At 44.6% G+C, this 19,737-nt stretch overlaps 1 protein-coding gene and 1 long non-coding RNA gene across 2 annotated transcripts; one reads left to right on the top strand and one right to left on the bottom strand.

Annotated features, from left to right (window-relative positions):
- Window positions 1-36: 36 nt before the first annotated feature.
- On the bottom strand, window positions 37-8,852 carry LOC125326061. Its single transcript, XR_007203669.1, has 3 exons — window positions 8,766-8,852; window positions 7,302-7,388; window positions 37-690 (listed from the first exon to the last, which is right to left on the bottom strand). It is a non-coding gene; the product is annotated as an uncharacterized LOC125326061 (long non-coding RNA).
- Window positions 1,998-18,973, top strand: PPEF2 (protein phosphatase with EF-hand domain 2). The gene is made up of 17 exons (XM_048303834.1): window positions 1,998-2,266; window positions 5,947-6,037; window positions 8,817-8,944; window positions 9,460-9,517; window positions 10,005-10,180; window positions 11,198-11,312; window positions 12,158-12,204; window positions 12,602-12,768; window positions 12,852-12,888; window positions 12,977-13,126; window positions 13,810-14,130; window positions 14,829-15,014; window positions 15,696-15,838; window positions 16,363-16,469; window positions 17,364-17,527; window positions 18,083-18,170; window positions 18,397-18,973. The coding sequence occupies exons 2-17, from the start codon at window positions 5,977-5,979 to the stop codon at window positions 18,576-18,578; spliced, it is 2,130 nt and encodes a 709-aa protein (XP_048159791.1). The 5' UTR covers window positions 1,998-2,266; window positions 5,947-5,976; the 3' UTR covers window positions 18,579-18,973.
- The last annotated feature ends 764 nt before the right edge of the window (window positions 18,974-19,737 follow it).

The following is a 19,737-nucleotide window of genomic DNA, read 5'->3' as shown; positions in this document are numbered from 1 at the left end:
CATCATCCTTTTCCCTCACCTATGAGGAGTTGTTGATCCTGGGCCTAACAGGGGCAGATGCAGCAGTCAGCAGCATACACAGCTGTAAACTAGTTATTTTATTGATCAGAAATTGGGGGCTGTTTCAGGAATTGTGGTAATGCACTTTTCTCCTTGGTTGATAAGAGGAGGTTGTGTTGGGTAGCAGTGAGGTTAAAAAGGGTTGTATTCATTTTTTGTGCATTTGGATCAAGTTGCCTGCAGTACAAGTCAACAGCTTGTTTTACAGTGCAGAGCAGTGGGGTTTTTGTCAGGTTGTGCTGTGACTGTATATTGAGTTTGGGCACTTAGGTGTACTCCAGAAATACTGAGCAATTTGAAGAGTCAAGACCAGTGGATACGTTCAAGTAAAGCTGAAAGGTGCCCTTCTTCAGTGGATAAAATGTCACCTGTGTGAAGGCGTGGCCAGAGAGCACCACTTGCAGATCAATGCCATGCTGGCCGCAGGGAGTGTGTACTGGTTATGCAAACTGCTCTGAGAGCACCTTCTGGAACTGAGGGCCCCTTATCTCCTTGTGCTGAGTCTCATAACCTACTTACCTGCATCCTCTCCTCCTGCCTGGATAAAAGTCCTGCAAGCTTTGCCTTGACCCAGTTTAGATGGCCATGAACAGCAGTCAGATGCCAGATGATAAATTTGAAGAAGAGTTCCTGCAGGAAGATTTAAAAATGCTCACTATCTTGGAGATTGCAGAATGCTATTGCTTTAATTCACAGAGTAGGCACTCATTTGTGATCCCAGCAGGTTTTCTTTAAATAACAGCCACCCACAACAACAGGATCCTTACAGGTGGGGCTTTGTGTAGCATTAAGCTGATTATCCTCTGGCAGGGGTGTACCCAGGTGCTCACTGGTACATAAATTTACCCAAATGTATTTGTGTCACTGTGTACCAACAATCTGGAATGTATAAGTTGTTAGTTAGTATCTATGAATATTCAGGAAACAATTTGCTTCTGCTGTTGTTTGTGGCTTGGCAGTTGTTTGGGGTCATGAGGTTTAAACAAGTTAAGGAATGTAGATTTTTTTTTTTTTTTGTTATAAATTATTTTCTTGAAAGCCTTGCATTTTCTGTGGTAACAAACAGTCCAAGATGCTGATTGCCAACAAAATAAAGTTCTTCTGCCACTTTGAATGCCTTTTTGCTAACCAAAAGGATATATAACTTCTTGGTCTTAGTTTAATGACAAGCTAAAAATATAAATACTAATGAAGTGGTAAATGGTATGTCTTACAAATTAGACAATTTTAACCTGTGAGTAGCTAAGGTACTTGTGATATGAATTGAAGTTTGATAAAAATGCGGAGATGGGATTGTTAGTACTTTAATAAAACCATCTTAATGCTAGAAACACTAAAACGTAGCACTGGGGGTTTTTTTTGTTTGTTTTTTTTTGTTTTTTTTTTTGTTGGTTTGGGTGTTTTGTGGGAATTTTGGCCAAGAAAGGCTGGACCAAAAGATCCTAAAGGTATTTCTCTAGCCTGGCATTCTATGATTTTACCATAATTGCTTTTTTTAAAAAAAGGAGGATCATTTATAGTTATTTGAATGCCTTACTGATCATATTTTTGTTTGAGATTTCATCTGCTTTGTGTGTATGCTTTTTAAAGACTGAAAAGTAGTGATTTTCCTGCTTTCTCAAACCCTGGAATTGTGCAGTAATAAAACAAAACTAAGCTACATTATCCTTTCTTTTTTTACATCCCCTCCTTTCTGTGCTAGAGATTCCCTAGCTGCAAAGCCCCAAATATTTTTTCAGCATAACACAAGGGGTGAAACCTTGAATTAGTTTTCCTCCAGAAGTTTGCATTTAGCAGAAGGCAGCTTGAAAGTGTGTAAGAGCTGACTCCTAGGATAAGAGAGGCCAACATGCTGTATCTCTCATTCATAATCCCTTCAGTAATCCTAATCCAGTGGAGATCTGTAGCCTTTATTAAGCATCACATGGAAGAGGATTCTTAAGGCTGCTCATAACTGGGCAGTAAATAAAGTCTCTGCACCACTTCTGGGCTGCACGTGTGCAGAGGCATGGCCTGTCCTGCTGCCTGCCCAAGGGAACACCTTTTTTTATTATTTGGAGTCTGACAAGGAGGTTTTGCGTCTGTAGTTAAACAAATAGCATCAGAAATCATCAAGTATTTGGGTACTGAATACAACCAAAATTTATCAAGTGGAGAGCTTCTGTTGTGTTTATCTCAACAAATCCCTTAATTAGAACCTGGCAAGGTAAGTTGCATTTTTCTTTTTAATTCTCTGCAACAGGATTTTGTGTTCAGAACTAGCTTACAGTTTGAAGTGAAATACCCTTTTTGTATGCCAAGGTGTATAAAACTGCGTTTGGGAGTTTTGTATCTGGAATTCTCCTTTTTGATACTACAGTAATTGTGTGGGTGCATGTTTGAAATACAAGCTTCACAATCTTGTTTGCAGCTACAAGTGGTGCTGAGTCTGATGTGCACGTGGGCCATACCTAGGTATTTACTCTCAGGGGCAAGATAGGATCATCACTTTCCCTGGTGCCAGCTAGTGTTTTTATCCTTGGGAGAAGTATTGGAGTATATTTCAAATTAATCTGTAGCTCTTAAACTCTTGCTGTTTTTCTTTTAGCAGAACTTAAAATTTGTTCCCCTCCAACATCTCTTTTAGGTTTTTTGCTAGTAAATTTTCTAGTCTGTTATGTCCTCCTGTTGCCTTCCATATTCTGTTCATCTGTTCCCTCTGTTGCTGGTATCTCTATAAAACTGTCAGGTTAGTGGGAGTCCTGTTCATGATAGATGAAATGTCACCTTTCCTAGGAGGGGGCTTCACATTAGCTGTGGTGTTTCTGGCAGGTCCTGTGGGTCAAGCACCACATTCTGCATAGATCTATGATGTGCACAAGCTCATAGAGTGTATAGGATTTGGTTCAGAATGCTGTCCCTTGCTTTGATTTCTGAGAAGTTAAAGTAATAGGTTAAGTCAGGAAATTTACCTAGGCTTTTGTTGTTTGTGTTTTGGGGTGATTGACTTAAATGAATTTGTGCAAGGTTTTTTTTCCTGAATTTCATGGGGTACTAGGTGGTGTTATTGAACAAGTCATATGCTTGTGTTGGAAGAGTTGCAAGAAGCATGTTATCCAATGGCTCAGGAAGTCCATGGAGTCTGGCTGTTACATCTTTTTCCTGCCTGTGGAACATTACCTCTGGCAATCAAGGAATGTGCATCTTCTCTATGTGTGTGTGGCCTTCTCCTGAGGCCCTGAACTTGGTGTTCCACTGGTTGTCTGTGTCCATGTGGGGCTCTCGAGTCCGCGACTCTTTAGCGGTGGTTGAGCTCTGCCCTGGTTTAAGTGCATGCAGTGGCTTTTCTCACCTGGCTTTTAGAGTGTGGGTGTTTGCTGGCAGAAGCTCCGTGCTGTGGTGTGCACCAGGGACAGCCTTGTGCGAAAGAGGCGTGAGGAAATCCTGTTCCAGAGGTCTCCTAATTGCACCAGAGAGAAGGTGTGGCAGTGAAGAGCAAAATGAGGAAGGAGCTGTTGATAGCTGGCTGTTTCCTGGATGGATCATGTTTCTCACCTGGTTGTTTAGTAAAACTGGTACCTGAAGTGATGCTGCTGCTCAGTTCATCCACTCTTTGAGGCTGTGCCTTGATGGGTCCCTGTTCCTCTCCTGTTTCTTGGGTACAGGAATTTAGGAAGGGAAGAGTGCATGTCACTGGGTGGATGAGGAAGGATCCGAGGTGCTGAGCAGTTGGACTGATTCCATTTCTTCCTCACTCCTTCCAGCCTTGGAACAGGTTTGGTTCCACTGGAGTTTGATTTTATTCCTGTACACGCCTTTGTTCAGGTTGTGCCTCTCACAAAAATCTGAGGGCAACAAAGTGAAAAAGTTTGTGGCTCCAGGAACTGCTTGGGAGGGACCTGTTGATAAGCCTACACAATACTATAAATAGGGCACACTAATACTAGGCCATGCCTTGCTATGGATGGCCAAAATTTGTTTGAAGTAGGGCTGCTCAAATAATAAATGCTTGCTTGTTTTGCAGGGAGAGACGGAAATAAGAAAGAAATTGTTGCCAGAGGTGACCTCAAATCCAAGGTCACATTTTATCAAAGCAGGCAGGTGGTACCCCTGAATGCATCCTCAGCAAGCAAAGTACTGAACACCGTACTTGAGCATTTGCTTCAAATTTGTTCTCCATTGCTTTAAAAGTAACCTAGAAGTGTTCTAGTTCCTGGAAAGGAGGCTGAGGTAGAGTGAATCATTCCTATCATTGCTTCTCTGGAAAACTAAAACTTGCTGAAGTCCTCAGATCTGTGTCATTAAAAGGAAACTTTTGTTAGGATAGGCCAGATGGCAGTTACAGGTCTACGCTCAAAAGTTCTGGACTTGAAAATTTCTTTTCTGAGCTGCAATTTCCCTCATATAGGAAGTTATGAGCGAGCTATAAGTGGTGAGTTTTGTGTGCAATTGTCCCTTGGAGTAGTTAATGATCTGGAAAGATGTCAGAGTACCTGCATTATTTGAGCACAAAGAAAGTAAAGTACCAGGTAAAATTGGGTGTAATTAAGCGGTGATTTCAGGCCATTGGTGGCATTGATATGAAATTATGTTGTTAGAATAAAACAAGAGTGTAGGCATTTTGCTGAGAGCATTGTGGTACACCCTGTTGTGTCGCCCACTCATGGCATTCTGAAGATGCCACTGTACAACTGGGCATCCTGGGCAGGGGAGGGAGAGTTCCAGCCTTTCCTCTGCTTTCGAACCTCCCTGTGCTGCAGTGTTGCTGAGCAGGGCTCACCTTCCTGAGCAAACAAGGAACGCTCGAACGCTCACCTTACACAACACCGGACGTGCTCCTTCAATTAGCATTTGTGCGGATCTGAGCTATTTTGAGAGGAAAGATGTGGGTTAGGTGGAAAGAGATGGAAAGAGGCAAAAGGACTGCAGGAACTGAGGAAAGGAGGAGGGCTTTTGCTTCTCCTGGGCAGAAGTGCCTCTGTAGTTACTTTCTCCTGACCCTTCAAAATACTTCGAGCTGTGTTCTCCTGCAAACACCAGTCTTGACACTTTTACAGATGTTTATTTCCTTCCCTCCATTTCTCAGCTTTCTCCTCCCCAAATTTCAGGTGAGAATCAAAATGTGTTGAACTCTTCAGCACTACAGCCTGGGGCTGCTTTGGCAGTAGTATGTGACTAGGTTTTTTTCCAGAGGAAAGATGTTTGACTGTGAATGACATTCTGGTTACCCTCAAAGTGAGAGACTTCAGAGTTTGAGCCAATCTTGCACTAATTTCTGTTTGCCCTGCCCAGAGCTTCCACAGCAGTGAGCATACCAAACTCTGTGCCTTTTTACTGGCAATTGATGGAACAATACGCTCCCACACGCGAGCAGATGCATGAGATGGAGAAAAGCAGTGTTTAACAAAGCTGGGTATTTTCTTCTGACAGCTAATTGTTATTTTAGACTTATCTTTCTGCTAGCTGTGGTTAGATTAAATATAGTGTGTGTGTTCATCCCTCATAATGAGTTATCCTTTAGAGGGGACTACATGCATGAATATTTGTCTGCACATACTGCTTCTTAATGACTTTATTATAGTCCTTGATCAGTATTGAAAAGCTTTTCAAATGTTTGCCAAACAATCACGGTACAGGAAAGGTGCTGAACTGATTCCTGTTTATATAGCTCACTTGAAATTTGAAGCAGTGAGACAGAAATCCTCATCTGATTGTCTGGGAGCAGCTGGAGAAACCTGGTAGTGGAAGATGTACTTGGCCGCAAGAGAGACCATGTGACTGTTGATATTAACTGTTAATATATTTAACTATAGATTTTTAGCACTGTGGGACATGTTGCAGCTGTTTTGATTCTGACCAGATGGTCTTCCCTGCATCTGTTTTGTGTTTTTGGTGACACTGGAGCAGTCTGCAGCACTGGAGCATTGGCTGGAGAGCATGGGATCCGGTAGTTCTGTAGAAGTCAAGTACAAGTACTCCCTGCAGAAGTCTGAAAATGGTGAGTGATTCTTAGCAAAATAATCTTTTCCTGTTTTCTCCTGCATGTGCTGTTGGCAGGCTGCATTGAATGTGTTTCTCTTCTGGGTTACCTGGTTTTCTTCATAGCACTCAAGTGAAGTTCTGTCTTTCATTACCCTCTTACAAGGTTTCTCAGGTGTCAGGCAGAAGACAACAGACTTGAGGAAATAACAGCTATTGAGACCAGGAGTAGGTTAAATCCACCCAAGCCTAACCAGAAATGAAACAACAGTTAGAACTAACACCTGCTGGATTAATCACTTGCTGGGTAATGCAGGTGTTGTGCCTCTGCTGACAGTGAGACAGATGTCACCTTCCTGCTTCCCCTGGATTATTTTCCAAGCCTCTTACTGGTGCAGGACTGGTTAAGCAGAAGTGTTAGTAAAGCCAAGGTAAATCTGGTTCCGAGGAATGTGAAATGGTGTGGCTACAAAAAGCAGAAAAGCAAAAAGTGTACTTTTTTCTAATTATATCAGCACAATGCTCTTAATCTCTGCTAGTAATCTAGACTTGTTTATGGCTCTCAAAGCTGTAATGATTTATTTTTACAAGCCCTCTGTAATGGTATCAATTTTGTGGGTGTGTGCCTGTGTCTGAACAAAGGGAGTTGATGAGGGAGACCTTAGACATGAGGAAGTGTTAAAAAGTAAACAGTCCTTTCTTTGTTGTTTGAATTATGCGGTTGTCAGCACTGGCAGAACAGCAGGATGGGGCAAACTGTTTGCAAGTGCTTGGAAAAGAAAATAAGGATTGCAAGTGAGGATAAGGTTGTGACTCAGACTTTTGTTACTGTCCACTGTTGAAAAACTCCATTTTTTATTTAAGTTAGTCTTACCTGTCACCCATACCACCAGAGGTCCATGGGCTTTCCAAACAAGTTCAGGGTTATTTTAAGATGATAGTGTAACACAAAACTAGTTACTTATTTGAAACCTTGTATTACATCTGATACCTCAGCAACAGTTTCCCATGCAGTAAAACCTCTCTCAATTTCTAGAGCGCGCCTTGCCTACCGGGGGGTTAAATACTGTGGATGGTGGTATTTTTGCTAACTGTGCACTTGATAACATGTGTTACATAGGTTTAATTTTTACTGATTCAAAAGATCTGGTTTTCATAGGCACGTGTGGAGTCATCACAAGGAATTTTTTCAAAGCCCAGCAGATCAGTAAGCACTTGCTCAGCAGGAGAGAAGGCAAAGAATACAGAAGGTTACGCCTGAATTGAGGCTTGCCAAATCTTACCTTCCTGCCCACGACTTCAGGGTGTCTCAGCTCCCTGCTGAACAGCAGCTGTAGATCTTCCTTTTTTGTGCTCTGCAATTCCCAGTGCTGAAAAAGAACCATAATTTAAAAGGATTATTATTTTCAATATATAAGCCATTGACATACAGTCTTTAGGGAAAGGTCACTGTTTCCTGCTGAAGTATCTGGAGGGCGGTTTTCTATGTAATTAATGCAAGCTGATTGAATTAATATGATCTCTTTGTCTCTTGCCAGTGTATAGCAGCCTTTGGGTAGGGGTGAAGGATTTTCCTCTTTTTGATGAAGATTCTCCCACACACCTGCCATTGCTCTCCCTGCTTTGGTGAATGTGGCAACAGAATACACCTTCTGCAGCAGGCCTAGTTCCCTAACTCTATTGTTTCCCTTGGATTTTGAAGCCAGGCTGTGGATGCAGCAATCATCCCTTTCCCCCCTCAGCTAAAGATGACAGAGAAGCAGTGTTAGAAGATGTTTTAAGTGTAGGGCTCCAGAAAGGAACAGGAAGGGACGCAGCATAATCCAAAGAGACATGCCAAGTAGCAGAGCTGGTCCAAGTGCGGTGAAGGCCAGCTAAAGGAGGATGAGAGATTCTAGAGGCATGAAAAGTTCTGTGGCAGAACTTGAAAAAGGAAATGTGAAACTGCACCAAGGTACTTCACTTGAAATATGCACACACCCCATCTGAAATAATCTTTCAAGGGAACATACTGGAATTGGGAGAATACAAAGGATATGTTTTAAAGATCAAAGGGCAGATAGCCATAATTTGGTGGGAAGCACCTGGTGTCAGTGCTGGCTGTGGATTTGACCTCAAATAGGCACCTGGAAATTCTGGCATCTCATTTGTTCTGTTTAAAATGGCCAAAGTTCTGTCTCCCTTTTTTCACTGCGGGTGTAGTTTTGTCTGTATGTTATTGTAAGGTAATAGTATGTTGACATTTATGCTGTGATAGAGTCCTTCTGAAGTTCTTCCACAACTGCAAAAGCTGAGGTATTTATTTGACATAAAGAGGTAGAAAACCCTCATATTATTAAGACTTTAGAAGGAAACTTGGTATCCTGTCTTGTCCCAACTCTTTGTGTGGCCTCAGTTAAATTCCTGGTTTCCTGAAGCCCCAGCACCCAGAGATGGTAAGATGGACATAAAAATGATCAAGGTAAGTAGAAAGGGAGGATATTGTCTAACAGTACTGAAAAATGTGTTAGGATTTTTAGACCCTAATAATTTGTTAATGCCGGTGCTGAGGAGCCAGCAGCAACGGCTAAAAGTGTTTCAGAGGTCTCTGGTCAGGCAGGGTCAGGTCAACCTCTTACAAAAAGAAGGTGAAAAGAAGTGGATATTTTTTGCCCTTAGGCACAAGAATACAATTCCCGGGAATTTCTTCTGAAAAGGCAAGGCTCCTCTTCAGTGTTCAGGGGTGGGGAAGGAGCTGTTGCAGGTACCTCAGCTGTGGCCAGTGCTGCTCAGCAGATGGTTCTGTTCTTGTCCCCCAGCTTTCAAGGCAGCTGTCTTGATCCAGCAGTGGTATCGGCGCTACATGGCTCGGCTGGAAATGCGACGCCGCTGCACCTGGAGAATCTTTCAATCCATTGAGTATGCCTGCGAGCAGGATCAGATCAAGGTATGCTTAGGAAGGTGGTTTCTGTGCCAGACTCGCTCAGTTCTGGCTGCTGGCTGGTAACCCTCTCAGTGCTTCAGTGGGCCAGGGACTGGGTTTCCTGCCCCTTTTTAGCCTATTGACTCCCTGCCTGCTTGTGTTGCATGAAACACAAAGTGATGACCCTCAAAAGCAAGCCGTAAGAGCTGTTTAACAGTTTTTCTGGAGTCTGAACACAATAGGCATGTCTAGTTGGTTTGTTATGCTTTAACTTTGATTAAAATTCTCTTACATGGTTGCCATGCTGTCAGGGAGAGGAAGGGCTCATAGTGTACTTCTGCCTGTGGCTGAAGGTAAAGCCACTGTTTTGACTTCATTTCAAGATAGTCAAAACTTAAATTGGTACAATGGGAGTTGCTGTACACACCAGACAGCATGAGAAGGGCAGTGGTAATATTTCCAGAAAGAAGATCACGATAAGTTGCCACTCTGTTGAATTTCATTCTGGGGTGACTGATGGGCTCTCCCTCTTCTTGCAGCTTCACAACTTCTTCAGTTACCTGATGGACCAGTTCACACCAAGCAGCAGCAAAGAGAGTAAGCTTGTGTGCTGTTTGTAGAGGTGGCACCAGCAGCTCCAAAGGTTGCACCCTGTATTATTCATTGCCCAGTGCTGGGCAATGTTCAGTATGGCAAATGTAGCCAAGAGTCTAAAGAGTGATGGCATCAGGAATAGGGAGTGAATTGTCTGGAGACTCTGAGCTGTGCAAAGGATGTGAGGCAATTCCTGCTCTTAGGAGCTGGAAGGAGGCATAAAAGTTCCATTTGTTTTCATAGAATCACAGAGTGCTGCACACTGCACATGGAGATTTGGCTCTGCAGCCTTTCCCCCACTCTACGTTTTGTAGCAGTGCCAAGCTTGGACCCAGCATCTATGGCTGCCACTGCTCCTGAATGCCAGCCTAATCAAATAGCTTTTCTTTAGAAAAGTACTAGAATGGTACCAATTAACTTCTTCTTTGTCTGTTTCTCTTTTAAAAAAAAAAAAAAAAAAAAAAATCAACCACACTAATCTGCTGTCCAGGGGATTTTATCAGTCGCATGTTCATAAGTGGAGAAAGTTACAAAGAGGCAGAGCTGGAAAAATACTGTGACTATGAATCCATAGAGGTGCCAGACTCCTACACTGGACCCCATCTCTCTTTCCCACTTCTCCCTGACCATGCCACGGCCTTGCTGGAAGCTTTCCAACAGAAACAAGTAAGGATCCCAAAAGGTACCACACTTTCCCCTTATCTGCACAGGGGTGTAGGATAGGTGCTTTGGCCTCAGCCTTCCTAACAAGCTCAGTTGACTGGAGTGTAACAAGCTGGTCAGCTTTTAAACAAAAGGGTGCTGGAAATTAGATGGTGTTTCCTAATTCCATAGAAATGTTTCTGTTTCTGAAAATGTACTCCTGACAAAACGGAACACTTTACATAGGAGTGTACCAATATTTACCTGAATATCATTTTTAAAGGGAAAAATCAACAACAGCTCACGTTGAAACATTTCATCGTTTTTTGTTCGAATTCCTCAATTTGTAAATAAGTATAGGATGGCCCAGAGGGAAACAGCCAATTAAAATGTTTTGTGCCATGCAACTTGGATGCTGATTTAAAACGTAAATTGTGATATTTTTGATGAGGAAGTTGAGTACCACTCCAGCACTAACAAGACAAGCCTTCATACAACTGCAGTGTTCTGCTGTCATCCCTCAGCAGATGTGCTGAACTGCAAAATAGGCCAAAACATCCCTTCTCCAAAGAGAAGTTCTAAACCAAAGGTGTCTCATGTCCTGACTGTATTAAAAGCCTATGCCCCGGCTTTGAGCGTATGTATCACTGCGGGACATGTGGAAACTCATGGACTGGTTTGATGTGGAAAAGCTAAGGAAGATCTAGAGGAGCAACTTCTTACCTGTGATACTGGCCTAGAATTTCTGCTGCTCCTGGAGGTGGTGTAGCCTAGTGGGTACAGCCTTGTCCACAAGGTGCTGGGGCTTTAGGGTTGCCTTGCCAGCCCTGTCAGTGCTGAGGCTGGGCTGCTTTGGGCAAGTCTCTTGCATCCTGCTGTTTCCCAATATTTGCCTTGTCTTGTTTGTATGCCCATAGGTCAGCACTATCCTAGAGAGAGTTTCTGCCATCGAGGCTACCCTGGTGGAGTCTTTGCAGCCAGAGTGGTGCTGCTCAAAGACCACTGATTTCCTGCTTTAATCCCTTCACTTTCTCCTAGTAGCAGCTCCACGCTCGCTATGTCTTAAACCTCCTGCATGAGACCAGGAAGCACCTCAAGCAGTTGCCAAACATCAGCCATGTCTCCACCTGCTACAGCGAGGAGGTCACTGTTTGCGGTGCGTCCCTTGCAGCCTCCGGGGTGGGACGCTCATGTGGGAGGGTGGGGCAGAGAGAAAATGATAGTGAGGCCACAGTGCCTCCCTCTGTACTGAACGTGGAACACAAATGCTCTCTCAAAACGTGTGATGCACTGAGAGGCAGCTGGGTCTGTCTGAAATACCCATGTGGTCTTTTTTCTCTCACCCCAAACTTGGCGCCGTTTTACTAAACTACAGAAACTATATCCAGCTGAGGACTTGTCTCAAAACTTGATAGCGTTCTGATGTGTTCTGTGGTCTGGGATTATTTAAACAACAAAATCCTGGAGCTGTTCTGGATAAGCAGCAGCGCATGCATGCACACAGATCCAGAATGCAAACGCATCTTTGCATCCAATAAGTAAATTTGAGACAAAGCTTTTCACTATTTTTCTACTCTGACTAATGTTAAAATGTTGAGATATTTCTGAAAAATACATACGTAGCACAGACTTCTGCATGCAGTCAGCTTCTGGAAAACAAACCTCTCTCTTCAATATCACGTTAAACAAGAATTAGACTGTCATTTTGAATGCAAATCTTCCTCCCATGTAATGATAATCTTGTGCCATGTTGTGCCATTACAAGAGATAAATGAATAAAGCTTCTAAATCAGTCTTCAGCAGGTGGTGTAGGTTTTTTTACTGTCCTTCTCAGACTTAAGCTCAAGCCTTACGTTGTGTCCTTTTCCTCTAGGCTTGCACTTCCCAAAGTATTTCAGTGGTCATTAATGTATAAAGGACATAGTACATAGGAAGTTATGTATTGGTGGTTTTTTAAGCTCAAGGTAAACATACTGAGACTACTCTCTTTGTGCCTGTTAGGAGACTTGCATGGCCAGCTGGATGACTTGTTCCTCATCTTTTACAAGGTAGGCACCAAATTTGGAGAGGGAGGCTGTCCAGGCATTGCAACGGGTATCCCATGGGTCATGTTGAGTAGTGTTTGCAAAACTGGGCCATTCATGTGCAATTCTCCAAGTCAATTTGATTGGTATTAAATGGCTTCACAAATCAGTAGCTTATTCCCTTGCTGACTTGGAAATCCATGTCCATTTTAGAAGTGCCAGTGGGTATTTTTCTGGTGCTGATACCAATGACAACCCCCTGTGACTGCCAGCTTTCATTGCTGGGGCCCACAGGATGCAGATGAGTGAGGATCTGTTGTAACCTGGGACAGGTGTGAGAGACTGTGCAGCTGTGGGGGAGGCATATGGAGACCATGGGGAGACCTCTCTGGTATCATCTGCCTGTTCCTTGCTTTTACAGAATGGCCTTCCTTCCCCTTCCAAGTCCTACGTGTTCAATGGGGACTTTGTAGACAGAGGCAAGCAGTCCCTTGAGATCCTTGTTATCCTCTTTACCTTCCTCCTGATCTATCCCAAGGAGGTTCATCTCAACCGCGGGAACCACGAGGACCACATGGTGAACTTACGGTACGGCTTCTGTGCGGGGCTGAGCACGATGTCAAGGGTGTTGTGCAAAATCCCACTGAGCTTCTTTTCTCCTGTTCCTTTAGCTATGGTTTCACCAAGGAAGTGATGCAGAAATACAAGGTAGGCCTATGTTTGTGTCTCCTTTACCATGTGAGATGTGCATTTAGAAGACTTGAAGTTTCATCTCTTTTCTGACCTGTCCTCTTAGGTGCATGGGAAGAAAATCTTGAGGATGTTTCAAAATGTCTTCTGCTGGCTACCCCTGGCCACCCTGATTGATCAGAAAGTCCTCATTATTCACGGGGGCATCTCTGACACCACTGACCTGAACATGCTTGAGAAAATTCAAAGGGACAAAGTAGGTTTTATTTCCCAGTTATTGCAAGAGACAACAGTGTTGCTGATTGTGGTGAGGAGCTCATTTCTACATGTCAGCTTAGCTGTTGACAAGACAAGTCTAACAGATGGTCTTCCTAGACAAATTCATCTTTAGGTAGAGGCTTTGGTTTGTTGGTGTGTGTGCATGAGCTGTGAAGGGATGAAGCACTGTTGGTTTCTGGAATATGTGCTGGTGCTGAAGTAAAAACACAGTGATGATGAGACATTGTCCCACAGTTCCTTAGCCTGTTTTTACCCCCTAGATTTCCAGAAGGGTTTTGATAAATCATTTAACTTGTCTCTGTCTCACTCTCTAGTTGGGAAATACCACTTTGCTTCTCCAAATATGATGACAACTCTTGCACTAATCATTGATGCTTCCTTTGCTCTGCTGCATAGGTCCCACTGCAGATTAAATCTGTCTGCATGAAGTCAATGAGGAAGAGTAAGATGTGATGGATGTGGGGGCCAGCTGTAAACCCAGGATGGCATGTTTGAGAGGATGGCACTAATAGTCCCCCACAGTTAATCAGCAGTTGAAGGCAGAAGGGAATTGGGGCTTGGAGGCTTGGATCACTTGAAGTCTGCCAGTGGAAGATGTTAGAGCTGGAGATCTGGGTTTTCATGCCATGTCATCAGCTCCATTTCTCTCATATCTTTCAGTTTATTTCTGTGTTAAGGATGAAGAAAAGGAAGGAGTCGAGTAGAAAACCAGAAATACCGGCCATAAATGGGGAGAGCAAATCAGACACTGAGGCAGCTCCCGGGTTATCTCTGCAGCCCCAGTCAGCACAAGCTCCCAGCACAGCCAATAGGCTGGAGTTCTCCAGGTGGCTCCGGCAGACGGTGCAGGAGCAAATTGACACGTGCCGCCGGCTGATGGACATCAGCGAGTCAGAGCCAGAGGAGCTCACCTATTCCAGCATGGTCTCCTTGAAGGACGTGGATGGGCCATGCTGGACTCGCCAGGAGGAGTGGAAGCAGGTGAGGAGTCTAGGCGGGGTTGTGGGCTGGGTGTGCTGTGGGTGCCTCCTGCAGCGATACGTGACCAGGAAGGGCTGTTCTCTGAGGCCTTGGGGATCTTTCCTTAGGTACCTTTGTTACCTCCTGGGACGAGCAGCTTCATTTTCCAGCCTGTGAATCTCTTCTGTGCGCTCTAAAACCTCAGTTACCTAGTTCACATTGCATATGACCTTCCAGTGCTGCACACCTTATCACTATAGAGCTATATGTTGAGGTCAGGGTTAAAGAGATTAAGCTTTAATCCAAACAGTGGTTCCTGAGTCAGCATTTGTGTTTCTGGAGGCTGGAGAATGTCGTGGCTAGAGACCCAAGGAGTTCAACACTAAGCCTGCTAATGGCCTCAGGATCTGCTGGTTGTTCTTGCCCCTTGTGTTCCAGGATGGAGGAAGACAGGCAAGGCTCTTGAACATCTTAATGCTAGGAAAGGCAAAGCTTGTATCAGGCCTGATTTATGCACATCCCTCTTTCCCCAGACACTCTGGATGTGCTCAGAGCTCCAACAATATTGCCACTTCTGAGGTGGCCCAGGTCTGTGTCAGTCTTCAGCTGGAATGCAAGCAAACATGTCTGTTCCCCTGCACTATGGTTATAGCAGCAGTCTAGGGAGGGATTTGAAGACTGAGCTGTATTTGCTTAGTGAACTTTTCCAATCCTTTCAGGTTTTAGATCTCCTCTGGAGTGACCCCATGCCTCAGGAGGGCTGCAGAGAAAATAAGGTGCGAGGTGGTGGCTGCTACTTTGGGCCTGATGTGACGGAGAAGTTCCTTGCGAAGTACGGCTTGCAGTTCCTGATCCGCTCTCATGAGTGCAAGCAAGAAGGCTATGAGTTCTGTCACAACCGCAAGGTCAGTCAGGGGTGGTGTGAAGGATACTTGGGTTTCCATCCTGCTGGGGTGGGCTTTTTTGGGGGGGTAGCTTGTCTCAGTTCTGCATTTCTTCCAGTGGGGCTTTAAGCACATAAAAAATCCTTGAACAGCCTTATTGGGAGTTACTGAAGTGTGTTTCCAGCTGAGGTCTTAGGTCAGGGTAATCTGGAGTTGCCTGCTCTGTTGGGGACATGGCTGTGCAGGCAAACCCTGTCCTTGTGTGTGGTGGTTGAGAAAAGATCTGAACCCACTTGTGCCATGGCCCCCATGCGTAGTGCAGCTGTTCCTGCAGATGAGCTACAAAAGGGTGTTGCCGAGCTGCTGCAGCCAGGTTCTGTTTCAGAAGATTCACAGTCACATCAGTGGCTTTGTCAGGGCACTCAGACTCTGGAGAGCGGAATTGTTGGGGGAGAGAGCACAGGGGGCAATAGTAGAAGCCTAGCATGTGGCTAGATCCATGTGTGACCAGTGCCACCCATGAGGAACTCACACTTGCGAGGCTTTCAGGCCAGCTGCCACCTCACTCTTCCCTTTTCTCTGTAAAACATGGTGCTTTCACAGTCTGTGGACTTTGGAGGGGACCTGGTGTGTTGTTTACACATACAATAAGTACTACAGGATGTACGTACTGACTGTAAATGCCTCTTTTTTTGGGATTAGGTGCTGACCATCTTTTCAGCCTCAAACTACTATGAGATTGGCAGCAACAGGGGAGCCTATGTGAAGCTGGGACCAGACCTCATCCCCCACTTTGTTCAGTACCAAGCAAACAAGACAGCCCATATGCTCACTATGACCCAAAGGCAAGGCATTCCAGTTGCTCTGTATTCACCAAGTCAATATTCCCAAAGGGAAAACTTTGTAAGCTTTTAGAAAGTTTGACTCTGGAGCTGAACTTTCACAGCTTGATTTTCTAAATAATAGCCCTAAAGGAGGGTTCAAGCTTTGTACTTGAAGTTACTGAGGAAGGCTCAAGGGTTGAGAAGGGAACGTTAACAAAATTCCAAGGGGATTTTTTTCAAGGTGATTTTTCAGATTTTCTTTCAATGTCAGGTTTTAACTTTTGACCTTTGCTGAGGTTCCCTTTTGCTTTGTTACTTCACAAATGAATGCAGGGACTCGTGGCATCAGCTGTAGGGATCTGTGCCCTGGGCATGCAGTGCCTTGTCACAAGCACTGAGATGCAGCTGTAGCTGTACAGAGCAGTTGTGCGAGGGTCTGGGCAATCCATGGACAAGCCAGATAGAGGACCGGGAGGGAAGGTGCAGTTTTTCTTGTGATTCATGGCAAGTCCTTAAAGTGCTTCTCTCTGTTCGGCATCCTCCAGAATCAGCAGAGTAGAGGAGTCAGCCTTTCGAGCTTTGCGGGAAAAGCTGTTTGCTCACACCTCAGCCCTCATCAGTGCCTTCAAGGCCTATGACAGGGACAATACAGGTAACTCAGAGCTGAGGGGCATGTGCGTTCATTGCCTGGTTGGATAGCGCTCAGGTGACTAAGTTGAGTTTGTGGCTGGTTGGGAGACTGCTCATTGACAGTTGTCACCAGCTGTCATGGGGAGGCTGTATCAGATCTTGCCAGAGGTCATTTGCTGTTAGTCTCTGTGAGTACCTCTGAGTGACACCATAAAGAGGGGGTAATGGAAAAGCAGGACGTCATTAACCTAATGTATAGCAATTTAGGCTGGTATTAGAAAAACTCTCTGCAGCTGGAGTACTGGTGAAGCATTGGAAAAGCCGACCTGGAACATGTCTGTCGTGTCACTTGAGAAGGGCTGGGTGGTCTCTAGAGCCCCTCCATCCCTGGAGTCTAACATCACTGGGAAGAGGAAAGTGAGGGATGTCTTCCACGGCAGTTGCTTCTGTCAGAGCCTTAAGGAAGGAGCTGAAAGTTCTTACTTCTCTGGCTGACAGGAGGGCTGTGCTGCTGAGCACTGTCAGCTGGTGGGCTGGGGGAGAAAAGGGTTATGGCGGCTGGCAGAACTGCTCATGGGGAGAACTGCTTTCCTGCTTTCTTCCCTGGCAGCAAAACTGTTCATAGGAATCCAGCTCACTTGCTACAGCAGCTGCTAAAATGGGCTACAAATTTCTGATGAAATACCCAAAGTTAGTATCTTGCCTTTGCTCAGATGTTTGCAGTGCCATAGCCTTGATTTGCTGCAATGATGAGAAGCTTGCTGAGGCTTGGAGGGGAAGTGTGTTTGCACCTGCGGTGCAAAATGATGCTGTACTGTCAGCAGCACCTAGACTGTGTATGTGTCACTACTTTAGGCTTCTTCTTTGCCTTTATATGCTTTTCTGTATTCCAGAGATGTCTCCCTTTTCCCTGCAGGAAGGATCACTCTGAGCAACTGGGCAACAGCAGTGGAGTCAGTGCTGAGGCTGGGACTGCCCTGGCGAATGCTGAGGCCACAGCTGGTGTGCAGCACCAAGGACGGCATGCTGGAATACAAATCCTGGCTGGATGACCTGGCCATGGAGCAGAGGAGCCAAGAGGTAAGCACTCACCCCCTTCCATCAAAGCATGATGTGAAGCAGCTGCTCACCAGATCGTCAGCATGTGCACACCAATTATGGTACAAAAGGACAGTGGACGGTTCCTGCACGGTCCAAAACCACACTGAAGTTGATAGAAAGTCTTGCCTGAGCTCAAATAGTCCTGAGGCATCCAGCCCATTTTAGAAATAGACGATGGATGTGAAATCAAAATTTAGAGGTAGTTTTGGATGCAGGCTTTTGAGCAGGAAAACTGTATTCCACTCTCCAAGTAGCAGTTTCTTAATTAGGCCCAGCAAATGCAGCTCTGCAGTGGTTATAGAATGTAGCCCGGTCGCTGTTAGCGCAGAAAAACGCTGTTGGGAAGGGGCAGGTTGCTGATGGTTTGTTCTGCAGCTGCACAGAGGGTCCAATCATCACACACCTGTTTGGTATGGCACTGCTGGCATGCTCTTGAGAGCAAAAAATATTCTTATTTGTGAAGACATCTGCAGTAATGACTCAGAGAAAGCAGAGGTGTCAGAAGGATAAAACAAGTGTGATCATGTCTTTCAGCACATCCAGTCGAGCTTGCTGGAAGTCATTTATCGAAACAGATCCAACTTGGAGACCATATTCAGGATCATAGACAGAGACCATTCAGGTAAGCAGGTGGTATTGATCACTGCCTTGTGTTCCCTTCTACTTTGGATCTTCCTTTAGTATGTATAGAGGTGTTTTTATTTAACTGTTTAAGGCTTGGGTCTTCCTGCTCCCTCCCAAGTTTCTGAAATGTCCATTTATATCATGCCTTTTTGCTACTTCATGTTTTAGCTAGTGTTCTCCACATTAGGAGATGTAGTTGCAGCATGTCAAATGCTCCTCCATAGGTCTCATCTCCTTTGAGGAATTCCAGCAAACCTGGAAGCTGTTCAGCTCACACATGAACATTGAACTCACGGATGATGGCATTAATGACTTGGTTCGCAGCATTGATTTCAACAAGGATGGGAACATTGACTTCAACGAGTTCCTGGAAGCCTTCCGCCTTGTCAAACAGTGCCCATCGTGAGAACCTGCTGAGGGCTGCCATGTCCAATGCCTTGCTTTCTACAAAGCCAGGACTGTCCAACCTAACCCAGAGTGTGCCTGCAGATGCCAAGCAGGGAAAAGGAAGGCTTAAAACAGACATCACTGTAGGCAACAGCTGTGACCCATCTGGGGAAGGTAACAGATGAAATAGAGGAGCTGCACTTCAACTGACTGGTTTTTAAAGAAGCTGTATTTTAAGTAGTTTCCTGCTCAAAGGGAAGATGCAACTTAGCTTCTCTTGTCAATGTGATGAAATGTTACAGGTATATTCAAGAGCAGTAAAGGGGAAGTAAAGGTATTACTTGTAGGCAGTGTTCTGAGGACGTAGCACCTGTTTGATCACAGCTTTCCTTTTAATAAACCATTTTTTCTAGATTGCTGTTTCTTGGTTGTTCATTTCTTCTCTAGTCAACTCTGTGAGCAGCAGTGCTGTTCCAGTGGTGACACCTACTTCCCTGCTGGTGTTCCTCTGCTGTGGTAAGCTTGTTCTGGAAGTTTGGAGCTACTAAGTACATGCAGTAGAGCAGTATGTTGGGGAACAAGAAATGCCTGAAATGTGCAACACTGTCTCTAGCAGGGGCACTCAAGTTTAAGAAATCTATTGAGATAATTTAATTTTCAAAGCCCAGGGAAGTAGATCAAGTAGCCCTCTGCTAAGAAGCTGATGCTGCATGTTGAAGTTATTTTCAAAGCATAGTAGGACTACAGCTTATTAAGTGAAGTGGGGTGGGGCGTGAAGTTTCCAAAACAAGAAACAATATATTTCTCAAATACACGCAGCACAGTCTAGCAGGGGTGCCATGGCAGAAGACTCCACTTAAGACTGCTACCTCAGCCCCCAAAAGAGAATTCTAGTCTCACTGAACTTCCCACAGAGCCTCTTACCCAGTGCAGACAGTTTATTAACTGGAACTGTGCTTCCAAAAGGAAACTAATCCTTGTCCCCCTTAACTGGAGTTCCACATAATCATTTTCAATTGTAGTGGAACCATGCTTCCACACACTCTCAAATGCACAATACAGGTCTCAGCATACTACAGCTGTATTTCTGTTTTTCCATCCTTCAAATTTGATGAATGGAAATAATTTTGATGGCTAATGAACAAAATGATTCTTCCTCCTCCACATTTGTTTCTGCT

The sequence above is a fragment of the Corvus hawaiiensis genome, chromosome 5 (genome assembly GCF_020740725.1).
Source record: "Corvus hawaiiensis isolate bCorHaw1 chromosome 5, bCorHaw1.pri.cur, whole genome shotgun sequence".
Lineage (NCBI taxonomy): Eukaryota > Metazoa > Chordata > Aves > Passeriformes > Corvidae > Corvus > Corvus hawaiiensis.
This window is presented reverse-complemented; position numbering and strand designations above follow the sequence as displayed.

Excerpts from the sequence above, each read along its gene's own strand:
- PPEF2 (XM_048303834.1), top strand. The coding sequence starts at position 5,977 with ATGGGATCCGGTAGTTCTGTAGAAGTCAAGTACAAGTACTCCCTGCAG. Across the intron at positions 12,769-12,851 it reads GACCACATGGTGAACTTACG|CTATGGTTTCACCAAGGAAG; the intron begins GTACGGCTTCTG and ends CTGTTCCTTTAG. Across the intron at positions 13,127-13,809 it reads AGAAAATTCAAAGGGACAAA|TTTATTTCTGTGTTAAGGAT; the intron begins GTAGGTTTTATT and ends CATATCTTTCAG.